The 13,959-nt window shown below is 32.8% G+C and overlaps 1 protein-coding gene across 2 annotated transcripts; it reads right to left on the bottom strand.

The window, feature by feature from the left end:
- Positions 1-2,345: 2,345 nt before the first annotated feature.
- On the bottom strand, positions 2,346-13,501 carry LOC134229405 (dual adapter for phosphotyrosine and 3-phosphotyrosine and 3-phosphoinositide-like). Of its 2 annotated transcripts, XM_062711157.1 has the most exons (10): positions 13,422-13,501; positions 8,074-8,178; positions 7,707-7,826; positions 7,098-7,231; positions 6,163-6,287; positions 5,507-5,554; positions 4,626-4,777; positions 4,285-4,372; positions 4,140-4,186; positions 2,397-2,532 (listed from the first exon to the last, which is right to left on the bottom strand). In XM_062711157.1, coding segments are annotated over exons 2-10 (744 nt in total). In that variant the 5' UTR covers positions 8,103-8,178; positions 13,422-13,501; the 3' UTR covers positions 2,397-2,531. The 2 variants fall into 2 exon arrangements, with proteins under 2 accessions (XP_062567142.1, XP_062567141.1); XM_062711158.1 differs by lacking the exon at positions 4,140-4,186 and having other exon boundaries at positions 2,346-2,532.
- Between the last annotated feature and the right edge of the window lie 458 nt (positions 13,502-13,959).

Genomic DNA, 13,959 nt, shown 5'->3' with positions numbered 1-13,959 from the left:
TAACACTGTCACATATGACAGTAAAATTTGCATATATATACATGTAGCATTACCTGCATGTTCTATAACAAATTGAAGATGCAACCTTATAGTGGCAAACGTAAATCCTAAATTATTCTGTATGCTCTATTGTTCCTGAATACAAACAAATATACATAAAATTTCAAGAGGATAAAAGTTTAAAATCGCATTTTAAAAAGTTTCAGATTGATAAGAAAGATGAGAACCTTTTCGTTTCCTTGAGTATTTCTGGCAATTTTAGTTATCATTCTTGACTTCCAGTAGGGAAGTTGTCAAGAGTCAATAAATTGCTGATTTTTGAGTTTTAAAATCTGTGTGAATGTATGTCTATAAAGCCCCCCTTTATGGAATTGCTGGGAAACATTGAGCAAGCAATGAATTGGTTTGTAGAAATAATTTTCTATCGAAAAACTGACTTTGTGAGCACACTTATAATACTGTCTATACATTATAAACAAGCATTCAAATTAAGTATAAAAGTAAATTTAAGATTTGAGATCTAAAAGAATTTGGTGCAATCACTTTACAGAGGTGTATATTGTGAGGAAGCAAAAAAATAAAGCAACTTAATATAAAATTGATGACTACAACCTAAGTTCATAAAAAAGCTGTGAATTACAAACAAGTCAAGTGCACAACATAAATCATGAAATATACTGGATTTTACAGTAACGGTGTCATAATTATCAGATGTTCCAAAGTATTTCAATAAATACTTCTACAAAATTACTTAATTCTATATAAGTACAATAAGTACTATAAGTAGTAATATTCAAGCTATGAGAAATATGCACTGTAAACCAATCATTATTTGCAATATCTTTTATTTACAAGTTGTTAATTTGGAATATATCCAGGACTATTAATTTTCATGACAAATGCATTATTTTACATAAATACTAATGTGAATACAGCAAAACTTGTTTAGTATGAACACAGATATTGCAAATTTACGGATATAGCGAAGTCATCTTGGATCCCCAGCTATATAATTTTCGTGAATTTCTTATACGGTTATAACGAATTACGGATATAGCTAAGTAATTTCATAGGTCCCTGTGACTTCCTTATAACCAAGTTTTGCTGTAAATGGTTAGAAATCAGAGATATTTGCAAGTAAGAGAAGACTGTAAACTTGCAGATATTTCTCGCAAATAAAATTGGCTTGCAGAACATACAAAGTACTTTTGATTAGAATATTTGTTTCCAAAGTATGATCAGTAAATGAAAAATTTAAAGCTTTTTCTACTTTTACATGATTCATATACATGTATATACATGATTATGCATTTCCATTTAAAACTGTAACATTTGGAGATTTTAAAACAGATGGCAAGAAAAAAATAACAAAGCTAGAGTTTTACATAACAACAAAGATAGACACACATACATATCATGATAGTCACTTATTACAGACTTCTAGTTTTCCATTTACAATGTATTGTGTCAGAAAATAAAATTTTATCAAAAATTAGGTTTCAACTGATTCTGGCAGAAATGTTCCATCTTCATTCATGTACACTGTACCTGCAAATAGTACAGATACCACTAATAAGGTGTGTACGGTAACAGGTAATCTGAAAGCTCTATCCCTTAAAGCTGTTTAGAGATTTAAAAAATATAAAAGATTATCAATAAATAATTCAAAACATTTCTAACTCCTAGTTTAAAAAAAAAACATGAAAGAATTTCAAAATGCTACTCACTACACATTGTCAAAATTTGGTATTTCTTGTCTTTACAAGTACAATATAATACAAACAAACAAATATTAACACAATATAGCCTAGATCTAAAAACAACAAGGTTCAATGCTCCTTTTTTCTAGCAAGGAGAGCTCAAATTTTCTCCTGGCACACTTTCACTTGATTAACAAAAGCACATACACGTAAGTGTATCACACGCAGCAATTCTAAAGTAAGGGTAGCACAACTTGAAGCATTATACAATGTTATTCACTAACTACAGATAATATCATACATACAATTCTAATGTTGTAAACACAAAATTTACCCTCAGTATTCTTAAATAAATTAATATATTAAATATATACTCAAGTGTATTTTACAATAAATGCTAAAAAAGGTTAATTTTAAAATATACTTCACCACCTGTTCATTTTGCTTTGGAAATTAAATACAGCTCTAGGAAAGTGATAAAACACCGATTATGTATTTGTTTAGCTTTCTTTGATATACATATACTAAGTAAAAATTTATCCTTTTAAAGAATATTTCACAAAAATATCTTGACAAAGTTTTGGCAAGGTGCTAATCTTACTGATTTTTTGAAAATTTACTCTATCTAAATCCTATGAATTTTACCCCTTGTCCAAACCTGCATGCAGATTTTACATCCATCATTAGATAGGATACAACATACATGTAGTTATTTCTATGACAAGTGTTCTTTGCTGTTGGGCATTTCTTATTGCTGTTCTTTGATTTGATAGGCCACTATTTATAGACTGGGTCACACAGCTGCTGAAGATTGTCTTTTATGACCAGATTTCTGAAAAATAGAGACTGAGTTAGATCAAACAATATCTGCTCAACATTCACCAAGGTAGGACCAAATTACATGTACATAGTCAAATGACAAATGAAATTTTTTTAACTGTCTAGTACTCAAATGTCAAAGCAGAATTTCTTGTAAATATCAAAAACAACATAAATTTTTGCAACATTGAAAATATATAATATAATCATCAAGAATAAATATGTCATATTTTAAACACACATTTTTTTTTGTGGTAAATTTGAGTGAAATGTGCTTAAAATAATCCCACATCCATAACTTATATACTGGTATACGTAACTTGTCATTTTATGTGACCTTAACTAATTAAATTGTCTGTATCAGGGTTAAAATAAATGCTCTGATCCAAAGCAAACCTTGTCTTAATATATGTTTTGGTGATTACCTGGAACAAAGGTTTTCATTGGATATATATATATATATTAGACATGCAATAATATACCAAAGTAAATAAAGGCTAATACATGCAATGAAATCTGATCAAATATTTTTAGAAAAATTACCAATAAAGGTATTTAAAAGTCAAATTTAAAAAAAATAATACATATACATACTGGATAGTTGATACAGTACAGTGTATGTGTTTGTGAAATATAATCATTATTGATAACTGATTTCTTAATAAATTGGATGCAAATTCAAAACCTTTGTACACTATCCAATACGACCTTGACCTGTAGCATTGATCTTAATCCTCATCTTGGTTTATATCTCCAAAAAAAGTTATTAGATATTGCAAGATTGCAAGATGCATATGAGATGTCACGTATGCTGGTGAAGGGCTTCAAAGTTAGACTTTTACTTGCAGTTGGGGCTATTGATCAGTAAGTGATCTTACTGGTACATGTCAACACCTGCAGTAAATGGGTCATCTGTTTTTAGTCTTGTCTGAAATACCTGTAACTTTCATTGCCTAGGGCTAAGTGGATGGCCAAGGAACATTTCTACCTATTTTTTATTGACTTTGTTTTCTCACAGCCAGGGATACCCATGATCTTCTTATTACTGCCCAAGCGGTCTGCCTAATAAGCTACCATGACAGTTGATATTGCTGATAAATATAGCTTTGGATAGACACAACCCACCCACCCAGGCAACATTTTTTGGGTTCATTTGTAATTCTTCAAAGTTGTGCACTGTAATGTACTTGCTTAATATATAGTTTTTGTGTGCATGAAAACTTTCTGAAGCAGAAAAGCATTGCTATTCTGTGCATGTGTTAGGGTCATGGAGAATTGAACATACTGGTAGACATGTAAATTGTACATGTAAATACATAATAAGCCTTACGTATGTTCAGAGAATAATGAGTTGCTTCTCCTTCTTTATTCCAAAACCACAGTTTTTAAATTCAGAAATGTTTCCTATCTGTGCAGAGAAGTAATGCTGTGTATAATCCTTTTGCATGTGTTTGCATATGGCACTTGAAATATATATACTGCAGCGCATTCTCAAAAATTCCACAGCTATATGTTGCTTCTCATCTCATGCCTGATTACATGTATTTATGCAAACTTGGGTACATTTCAAAGATTCTGATAAAGCCAAAATATTAAAACTTGCAAAAGAACTCCACCTACCATTTTGCCGTAATTCTGAACGAAGCTTTACTATGCATGTGCTTACTCTGTAGTTAACATGTACACACAGTCATTAATAATTAGGCAAGTGTTAAAACCCCACATCAATCATCACACAGACAGACAGACGAGCAATATTACATACCAGCCTCCAATTAATGAGAGAAATCCAGTCGTTACATTCCTGCTCAGTGGTGGCATACATGTAAAATGTCCGCCATTTAAACACAACTCTGCAATAGGTATGGACACTTGTTTATACTAATAAATTGAAAATGCTCTCAAGAAGTAAACATATACCAAAAAAATACTTGACTTTGTAAATACACATTCTTTACAAAATATAGACTCATCAGGGTCATGTACAAAATTTTAACAAGTTGTTAGAGTTTAGATTTTGAACAATATGCAAGCCTACCTACTACACATGGAAAACTAGCATCTTTTATACAAGGTAGATGAACCAGATGCCAAAGCACTACTTACCTGAAAACATTGAACTTTCCCTTGTGAGAGCCATCTCTTTGGCACTCGGAACACTCGTCTAGATTTAATGCCCTGATGGGAGTTTTGTCTGTTTTATTTTTGTAATATCGGAGCTCATTTTTCTGTAGGACAAACCATCTTGTTCTCCAGGTCTGTAAAAGTCAAACAATCAAAATATAAACATGTACATTCCACATGTAACTGTAACATGTATTTATTAATGTCCACTCTTACCAGTTAATATCACAAAATGACCACCTGAAAAGAATACATTCTGTTTTAATGAAAGTTTAATTACACTTTATACTTGAGAGCCGTTTTTTGTGGCACTTCTTGTCCGACACTCAAGTTATAAAAAGACTTGCATAATGCCCTGAAAAATATGGTACTAGAGTTTTGTCTTTTTTATCAACTTTTTGTATATAAATTATCAAGAGGCCCATGGGCCACATTTTTGAGTAACTGGTGAGGACAAACCCCTTCTTATATCTATATCTATTGTGGCCCCTCCATGTCTGTAAAAGTCAAACAAACAAAATATAAACATCCAAGGTGTTACTGTTCATGTTCACTACTAAATATCACAAAATGATCTATTGAAAAGAATACCTTTTGTTTTGTTTGTGTGAAAGTTTAATTACCAAATACAATGTATACTCGCTTATAATTTGGTTTTTGGGGAGTCCAGTTGTGGTCAAAAACACCTCGACTTAAAAGGTTATAAAAAGATTTGTTTTTTAGAGGGTCAATCCCTCTAATATAAGCTTAAAAAATACAACCAACCTATGTGTGGACCGACTTATATGCAAGTATATACGGTATCTTATCTTTTTAATCAACTCCTGTTGATTTTGTAAATTAAAAAAAAACAACAACATAACCTTGAATGTGGATCCAAGTTTTGTTAAAAATCCCTCCTTTGAATTAATCTACAAAGAAATGCATGGAGAACAGGATTAATGTTAGGCATAAATGTTTCTTGATTTTCATTTCTGATCGTTACATTCTTTTACATTGATTATGCATGTAATTTAATTTTTAAGTCAAATCCCTGATCACAATCTAACAAAGACATGTACAGTTACCATAACTCTCATTATCCCAAATTATCTGGGTTTTCAAAATGCCTAGGTTAAAATACAAGAAAAAGTAGTTTGGACTTCCAATTAAATTTGACATACTGTGAAATCACTTAGTTTCATGGGGTTTAATTTTCGTTGTTTTCGAGGCATGGAGAGACCCACAAATTAATGACCACCACCAAATGTAAAATTCCATATGTATAACTAGTCTACTAAATATTTTCCAACCATGAAATCAAATATTCCCACAAAGCAACATTTTTCCTCAAACCTTGAAAAATTGACCCCATAAATACACATAAATGTATGTGATTTTATAGTATCCATGGTATTCAAGATATCTTGAGATAACAAAGTTTAACTGATGAACTTCAATATGTGAAATAATTTTGAAAGATAATTCAGTATAAGTAGCATTACATCTGATGACATCTTATTTAAACAGAAGTACGCACTGAGAATTCAGGTCCTCTGGAGAAATCGTCTGCGGTGCTGAACTCAGCATGGACTCGAATTGTATCATACATGTTAGGTTCATCAATTACCCGAGGGTACGGAAAACTAAGGAGGGTTAGCTGACCTACAAAAAAGTTCATCTTAAAGAAATTTGTCATCTCTAATAACCTTCATTAATAAAAGGCACCATACATTAGGAACTTCTTGAAAATTAATAATCACACCTAATACACTGTATAGTTTCATACATCCGTACTTACTAAATAAAACATACTTTCCCTTTATCTCATCTTTTCCATATTCAGATTTTTTTTCCAAATTAGAATGCTATAATCTTGTATATTATATAAGAAGATTATTTTTGTAATTTTTATTTGCTGAAAAAACATCATGTGATATTCCTCCTTTTGTGATGCCGACGCGAAAGCGTGTCCATGGAAAATGATATCGCACGACACTGTTCAGTTGCACCAAAGTTACGTAGAACATGACGCCATAATATAAGAAGCGTGTTTTAACCATTTTGACATAATGACAACTGAGTCTATTCAGTTTGGACTGTATCAGTGCATTCACTTTGAGTGAATATTGATATTGATCTCAGACACAGAAAATGATAGCAACCTCACAGGCTCGCTCGCTATCACTTTCTGTGTCTTCGGTCAATATCAATTGCCATGAGTCCTTATAACCACACATCGACCTACACTGAAGTCCATAATTGTATAATACATATGTGCAAGTCTAACATCATGAGAACTTTCAAGGCCATCCATTTCATTAATATGTGCATTTTTATCATTGAATTTTATTTATATTTACAAATCTGTAAATCATCATACATATTTTATACATTGTATATAAAATATAATCTATCTAGATAACATACTTCAAGATAATTTGCTATTAAAATAATGTTTGATATAAAAAGTACCTGACTCGGAGCCAATTAGAGGTTTATTCTGAAAGTGGTGTAGTAAATCTTGAACACTATCAAATTCTCCATGCCCGAATTTATAATTCGTCCCCGTCCAGGTTAATGGGTAATGCTTCACAGATGAGTCACATCTAGTAGTATACAAAACAGTCAATTAGTACATACAGACTTAAAATACTGTCTACTTAAATGTACTGGAGCACCTGGTGACCCCCCTCAGGGTCGTCAAAAACACTTAAAGATTCAAAGTTGACCCCTTTGCCTCATCAACAGATCATAGACATGTCATTTCAAAGAGTACTATACTGATCTAAACTCAATTTACAGGACTAAAAAGGAAATATCTGCCCCAGTAAGAGCTTGGCCATGAAGTGAAACTTACCCTGTCTTTCAGATTTTATTCAGCAAATAAAGATGACAATCACTGGTTTATAGAACTTAGTATTACATGTATGTAGTTCAAAAGCATAGCCATTCATATAAAGACTATTTTAATTTACACGCTTAGAGTTGCGAGTCTAGATCTAAGTCAAAGTATCCAACGTAAAGTCTAATGAGACCAAATGTCCAATGCTCCATTGTTAAAACTTAGTAGTTGATGTTTACCTGACGGAGAGTGCGTAATCCCCCGGTTTAGAACTGGGTCGCAGGAGGTAAGTCCCATCCACTCCGTTTTGTAATAGTAAACTCTCCGCCGTGTGTCGGTCACAACCAGGATGAAACCAGCTGTCCAAAACATAAATGTCATAAATAAATGGACATGAAGTATTTCGTGCCTCTATCACTGATGTTGTTTTCATTTTTTTTTTCTTTTGAAAGTAGTACTACTTCAGGAAAAAGGCAGAAATGGGAATCAGTAATCATCTCAAGTGCTGTTTCATACCTTTAAGCATCTAATTTTCCAGACTGTAGTGTCTCTCTTTAAAATTTCAAAACAAATTACATTTTGATCATAAGAATATTCGTTGCTTACCTTAATGTTTCCACTTGTTCACTTGACATTTTTGTCAAAAACTTTCACTTCAAATTAAGATCCTGCATTTTACAACCTGACAATGGCACTCATGAACACATTTATCTGAAAAGCAATCCAAATTAGGTTAATGATATTTATCAATGTTAATAATCAGTCTCAATAAGACTGAACATGGCACACTTTGTAAACATGCACTCCTTGTACTATTTATGTGCTCGACTTCCCTTCAAGTGAAATCAGTATCTTAGATTGAATGAGGAACTTCCTGCTCAGTGTTAATTATTGGCAAAAAATAAACAAACCTTCAGTGACATCATTATGTTGAATTGTTATTACATATGATTAAGAAGTCGGAAAATAAACCCGAAGGATGCTGTGAATCATTTCAGACATGTGATTTAATAACAGTTCTCATCAGGTCAAATAGAGGGACCAGTTCAGTAATGATTTGGTACATGTCAGTAACAGCTATCAAAATCCACTTTTGACTAATATTAAAACCACAGTTCTGTTCTACGACTTTGTTTATACAAACTGCTATCGAAACTTGTGACATAAATTATTATTTTCAGATATGGGGTACATTTTATTGTATGTAAATAAAGGTGTACTAAGGAAGAGTATAAAGGATATGAACCATAAACTGGTTTTAAAAAAAGAGTAAAAAATCCTTGAAATCAAATAAATGAACAATAAACTTCAGTACGAGATGCAGGAAGAGATTCATGGTGTTTCACGAGATTCAAAAGAAGTTAGTTGGGTTTCAAATTTTAAAGGATATACAAGTTAATCAATGCATATTTTGTAATAATAATACATGAACAAAGATCAAAATTCAACAATGCGGACAAAGAAAGGAAATCATATATCCCATGGACCTAATAAATGTTTAGAAAAGGGTGATTATGATAAGTGGTTCAATACAATAGATATTAAATACAGCAGCTACACAGAAAACAACAGCAAATTACAATAGCTACATAAAAAATAACAGCTAAATATAGCAGGTGTAAAACAAGAGGCCCATGGGCCACATTGCTCACCTGAGCACACTGGCTAGGAAAAATAGCAAAACTCAATTCAGTATTGAAAAGTTAACAGGGGTGGGGGGAGCTTGCAGTCTTCGAAATAACCTGGGTGCCCGATGCCGGGGACCTGGTAAATATGCCAGCTGGCATTTTCTTTTGATTCACGATGTTTACTTGCCATTTCTTCTGTCATACCCCAGTTATTCGCGTAAACTTGCTATGTAATGTCTTAAGATGAATTGCCAGTCTACATTCATCTTAAGTTACATTCTCAGTACGACCTGTCAAATGATAGTCCATCGTAATCATTAAAGTGTTTAATTTAACCTATTTGTTTTCTTGAAGTTTCTTGCTAAATTGTGAAATATTTATTGATGCCAGGTGCAGTTGTCCTATTTCTGAAATTCAGTTCAGCTAAACCTGCCAACAAACGACTAGCATGAGAGTCAAAAGTGATCAAAAAGACAAAATATAAGAAAATGTCAGACAGGCAGGCCATGGTTGATTTAAAACTCTGAAAACAATTTAAACTTAAGATCGAGAGAAATTAAAAACAGAAACACTGTCCTTATAGTTAATATAAAATCCTTATGTTTTTGTTGCACAATCATATCTGCTATATGAATGAATTTTGAGTAGAGCATGCACAAATTTCAATGGGCTGGGTTCAAATGATCAGTATACATGCCCGAAGGGATTGTGCTGAAAAAGAATTGTTGTGAAGACTGAGCTTGAATTTATAACTACCCAATGATGCTTTCATAGCAATCTAATGGGTATGCTGTTCTTGAGCTGAAGATTTTTATCCCTATCTATAAATTTGCTAAAATTTGATCCCCAATTGTGGCCCCATCCTGGCCACAAGGGCCATCATTTGAACCAATTTGATTCTTTACTACCTGAGGGTACCTCCATATCAATATAACAAATCATGGCTTTTCTGTTCTTGAGAAAAAAACTTTTTCCTATAATTATTCTTATGTAAAATTTTGATCCCCCATTGTGGGCCTCCCTACCCCTAATGGTCATGACTTGAACAAACCTGATTCAACACTACCTGAGGATGCTTCCATATAAATATGACTTACGAAGGCTTTGCTGTTCTTGAAAAAAAAATGTTAATGATATTTTCCTATATATTTCTTTGTAGAATGTTGATCCCCTGTTGTGGCCCTATCTCAACCCCAGGGGTCATGAATTGATTTGAACTAACTTGAATCTACCATACCTAAGGATGCTTCCATATTAATATGACCAATCACAGCTTTGCTGTTCTTGAAAAGATGAGTTTCAAAGAATTTTCATATGTATTCCTATGTGAAATTTTAATCGTTCATTGTGGGGCCAAGCTTAAAAAATTCTTCATTTGCAGTTGCCGGCCTATAATTTTTAGACTGGGTAGGTAGGTAGGCATTCTTTTTACCTTATCAATTAACGACCTTTATTTAGGGGGGGGGGGGAAATAGTGATTGTTTTCAGATTTTTGTTAGATAACATAAAATAAAGTTTTTCATAGGCCTACTATACATGAATAAGCTCCACTCTTGGTATAAACTACTGATTGATAAAGACAAAAATTGACAATGAAACACTTTCAATATCCTGAAAAATTTGAAAAAAAAAATATTACAAAATGGCTGAAAAAAAGTTTGGGTCGGGTGCATTTTCAGTGGGTCGGTAGGCAACTGCAAACAAATAATATTTTATTTTAGGCCTGGCCCCACCCTACATCCGGGGGCATGATTTGAACAAAATTGAATCTACACTACCTGAGGAAAATATATTTCATCTTTCCTGGCCTAGTGGTTCCCGAGAAGAAGATTTTTAAAGATGGCATTATTATTTCACTAATTCCTAAGTATCTCACCTTGAAAGAGGGAATGGATTTTTGTTTGAACAAACTTGAATCCCCTTCGCCTAAGGATACTATGTGGCAGGTTAAAATTGACTCTTGAGAAGAAAAATGTGAAAGGTTCACAGATAGACAGACAGACAGTCAGCCAGCTAGACAAACAGACAGATGAACACCAGAACAAAATATGATCAGAAAAGCTCACTTGGATAGATAAAACATCTAAAATTGTCTATTCACAAGATACATTAGTAAGAATATTATGTATGGTGTCTGGATAGGGCCATTTGCAGAAGCTCAAAACTGTGTTCTGAAAAACATGCCGCTGCGCTAACACACAACACACTCATGACTGTCACACTGTTAAGAGCAAATCTGTATTAGCGTGTTAAGTGATAGTGTGACGAAGTGTTTTGTATTCGTGCGACGGCTTGTTTTATGATAGTGCTATGGCATGTTTTATGATAGTGCGACGGTGTGTTTTTTGATAGTATGACTGCGTGTTTCGTGATAGTGCGACGGAGTGTTTTGTGATAGTGTGACCACGTAGTGCAACGGGGTGTTGTGTGTTAGAGCGACAGAGAGTTTTCTAAAGTTGTGATAGTACAAAGGTTCAAAATAGTACAAACAAGTTAGTGTTATGACTTGTTGTGTGTTAGAGCGACAGCGTGTTTTTCCGAACAATGACTATTGCATTTTTGCAAATGGTAATAATGCCAATTGTGCTAGCACACACTCTGTCGCACTAACACAATTTTACAAAACATGCTGTTGTAAGAACACAATTTCACACAAACGCTATTGCTCTGTCACAAAACATGCTGTTGTGCAAACACATCTTCACAAAACTCAATGTTGCGCTGTCACATAACATGCTAACACAACTTTGCACTATACAGCATGTTGTGTGTTACAGTGCGACCCATGGTGTGTTTTTCTGACGTACTGATGCAGATGCTGAAATTTTTTTACTACAGTTTTATATACATTCCTTTCAATCTAATTCAAGATAATCTAAATACTAGGGATGTCTACAGTTATATATTTTAAATATTTCTAAGATTATTTATTAATGCATTAAAATGTCGGTTTTAAAACGTAAAATGTTCATTGCGCTTGTACATACAGTAATTAGGGTTTCCTACGCATTGTAATGACCGTTATCGCCTTTGGCAGTGTTTATACCGTAATTACCGTGACCAAGCACCTGCTACCTACCTGGCTTTTCTCAACTTCGGTTGTCTTCTACCCTTATGTTTTGTTTTCCTTAATTATTTGTTTTCATTGAACTATTATGTTTAAATAAATTAGATAATTTTATCAATTCTATAAAAAGCCGTAAATTCTAGGGGAAAGAGGCAGACGATATTGCACGTGCGATTGTTGATATGGATGCGTTTGATACATGCCAATTAATACAAATGGTTGAAGCAAAGGCTTTAAAAAACTGATGTCCATCGTTGCATAAAACTACAACATACCGTCTCATAATTCTATGAAATCTAGGATCGACAAGTGTACGAAGATCATAAATCCGCTCAGTTATAGGAGAACTTGATCAAGATGGTACTGTACATGTATGTAGTTCTGACTACTGATCACTTCGACGTCAAACGCATCAAAGAGATACATTACAATTACGGAGCAGATTTTTTTTAAAACCGTGAACCATTTATGATTTCATTTCTCGTATTTATCTGATAAATAAATTGAACTTTAAAAAAATTAATTTAACTTTTCGTCTGGCACAAAGTGGTCATAATTGTTACAACAGAAACATTTACGGGTAAACCTCCCATCAGACCCTGTGGTTTTATTTCTAAAAGAGTTTACAATGTTTTACAGTTATCAATTAATTTGTTCATATTTATTTAGACTCTTACCGAGTACCCGGGTACTCAATCGGAAAAACGTCCGAGTAACCGAGTATTAAAAATTGACTGATTTGACATCCCTACTACATATACAAATTTCACATTTCTAAGAGTTATCTCCAGTTGTTGGCATAACATAACATCCCACTTTTTCCTTTGTAAGTTACTCATAAATATTTTTAATCTGCAAACATTCTTGGACAATTTCGATCTGTGTGTTAGAAACTATAATGCACACATTCATTGATTTTATTTCTAAGATACTGAATAAAGTTGGTAAGGTTATAAAAAACAGTGGTTAAAAACAAACTATGTGTTAGATTTGTATTATGAAAAAGAAATAAACTGGAAAAACAACTATTACGTAAGTAGAGAACCTAATTCTATTCTTTACTTTGGGCCTGTAACATGCTCACTGATATTTTTTTTTATAAATTGATCCGATCGTATTCGATGATCTTGCCCATTCTTGGGGCAATTTTCTGCAATCAGAAGCTTAAAACGTGCCAGGGTATATATATAATATACTTTTATCAGCATGAAAAATCTAATGGATTGAAAGTAATGAACATACTGAATTATAATACTCACAAAAAGAAAAAAGTTGTGGTTAGGCTTTGTTCATTCTGCCCAAGTACGGAAACCGGAAGTTTATATCATCCTATGAATTCGAACCCGATTCAATATTAAGACAGGAGGGAAGGGGGGGGGGGTTAAAAATATATCACGTGTTAAAAAACATGTACCACATAAGAAAGCACATGTAATCTCAGTAAAATACACTCTTAAGACTTGGTACTAATTTTTATTCTGTATCAAGATGGATTAAATAAAAAAAGAACACCCAATTTTGTTTATGGTATAATACTTAAAATAATAAAATCTAAAACTTCATAATTTCTTCTTAGTTTCATAAAATTTGAAGCTTTGATAGATCTATTTCTTGGAAAGTATATGAATTACATGTTTTCAAAAAAAGATATGACCTCCCCATAAACCCCACACACACACCATTACATTTAAAAAAAAAAATGTTTGTAGGTCATTGATGAAATTTTTTCTTTTTCAAAATTCTGCTTTAGAAACACATTTGATATTTATAAAATATAAAATAATTTTAGCATGGGCA

Source organism: Saccostrea cucullata, unplaced genomic scaffold, assembly GCF_032062105.1.
Source record: "Saccostrea cucullata isolate Sc308-1 unplaced genomic scaffold, CSIRO_AGI_Scuc_v1 ctg368, whole genome shotgun sequence".
In the NCBI taxonomy this organism is placed as follows: domain Eukaryota; kingdom Metazoa; phylum Mollusca; class Bivalvia; order Ostreida; family Ostreidae; genus Saccostrea; species Saccostrea cuccullata.
This window is presented reverse-complemented; position numbering and strand designations above follow the sequence as displayed.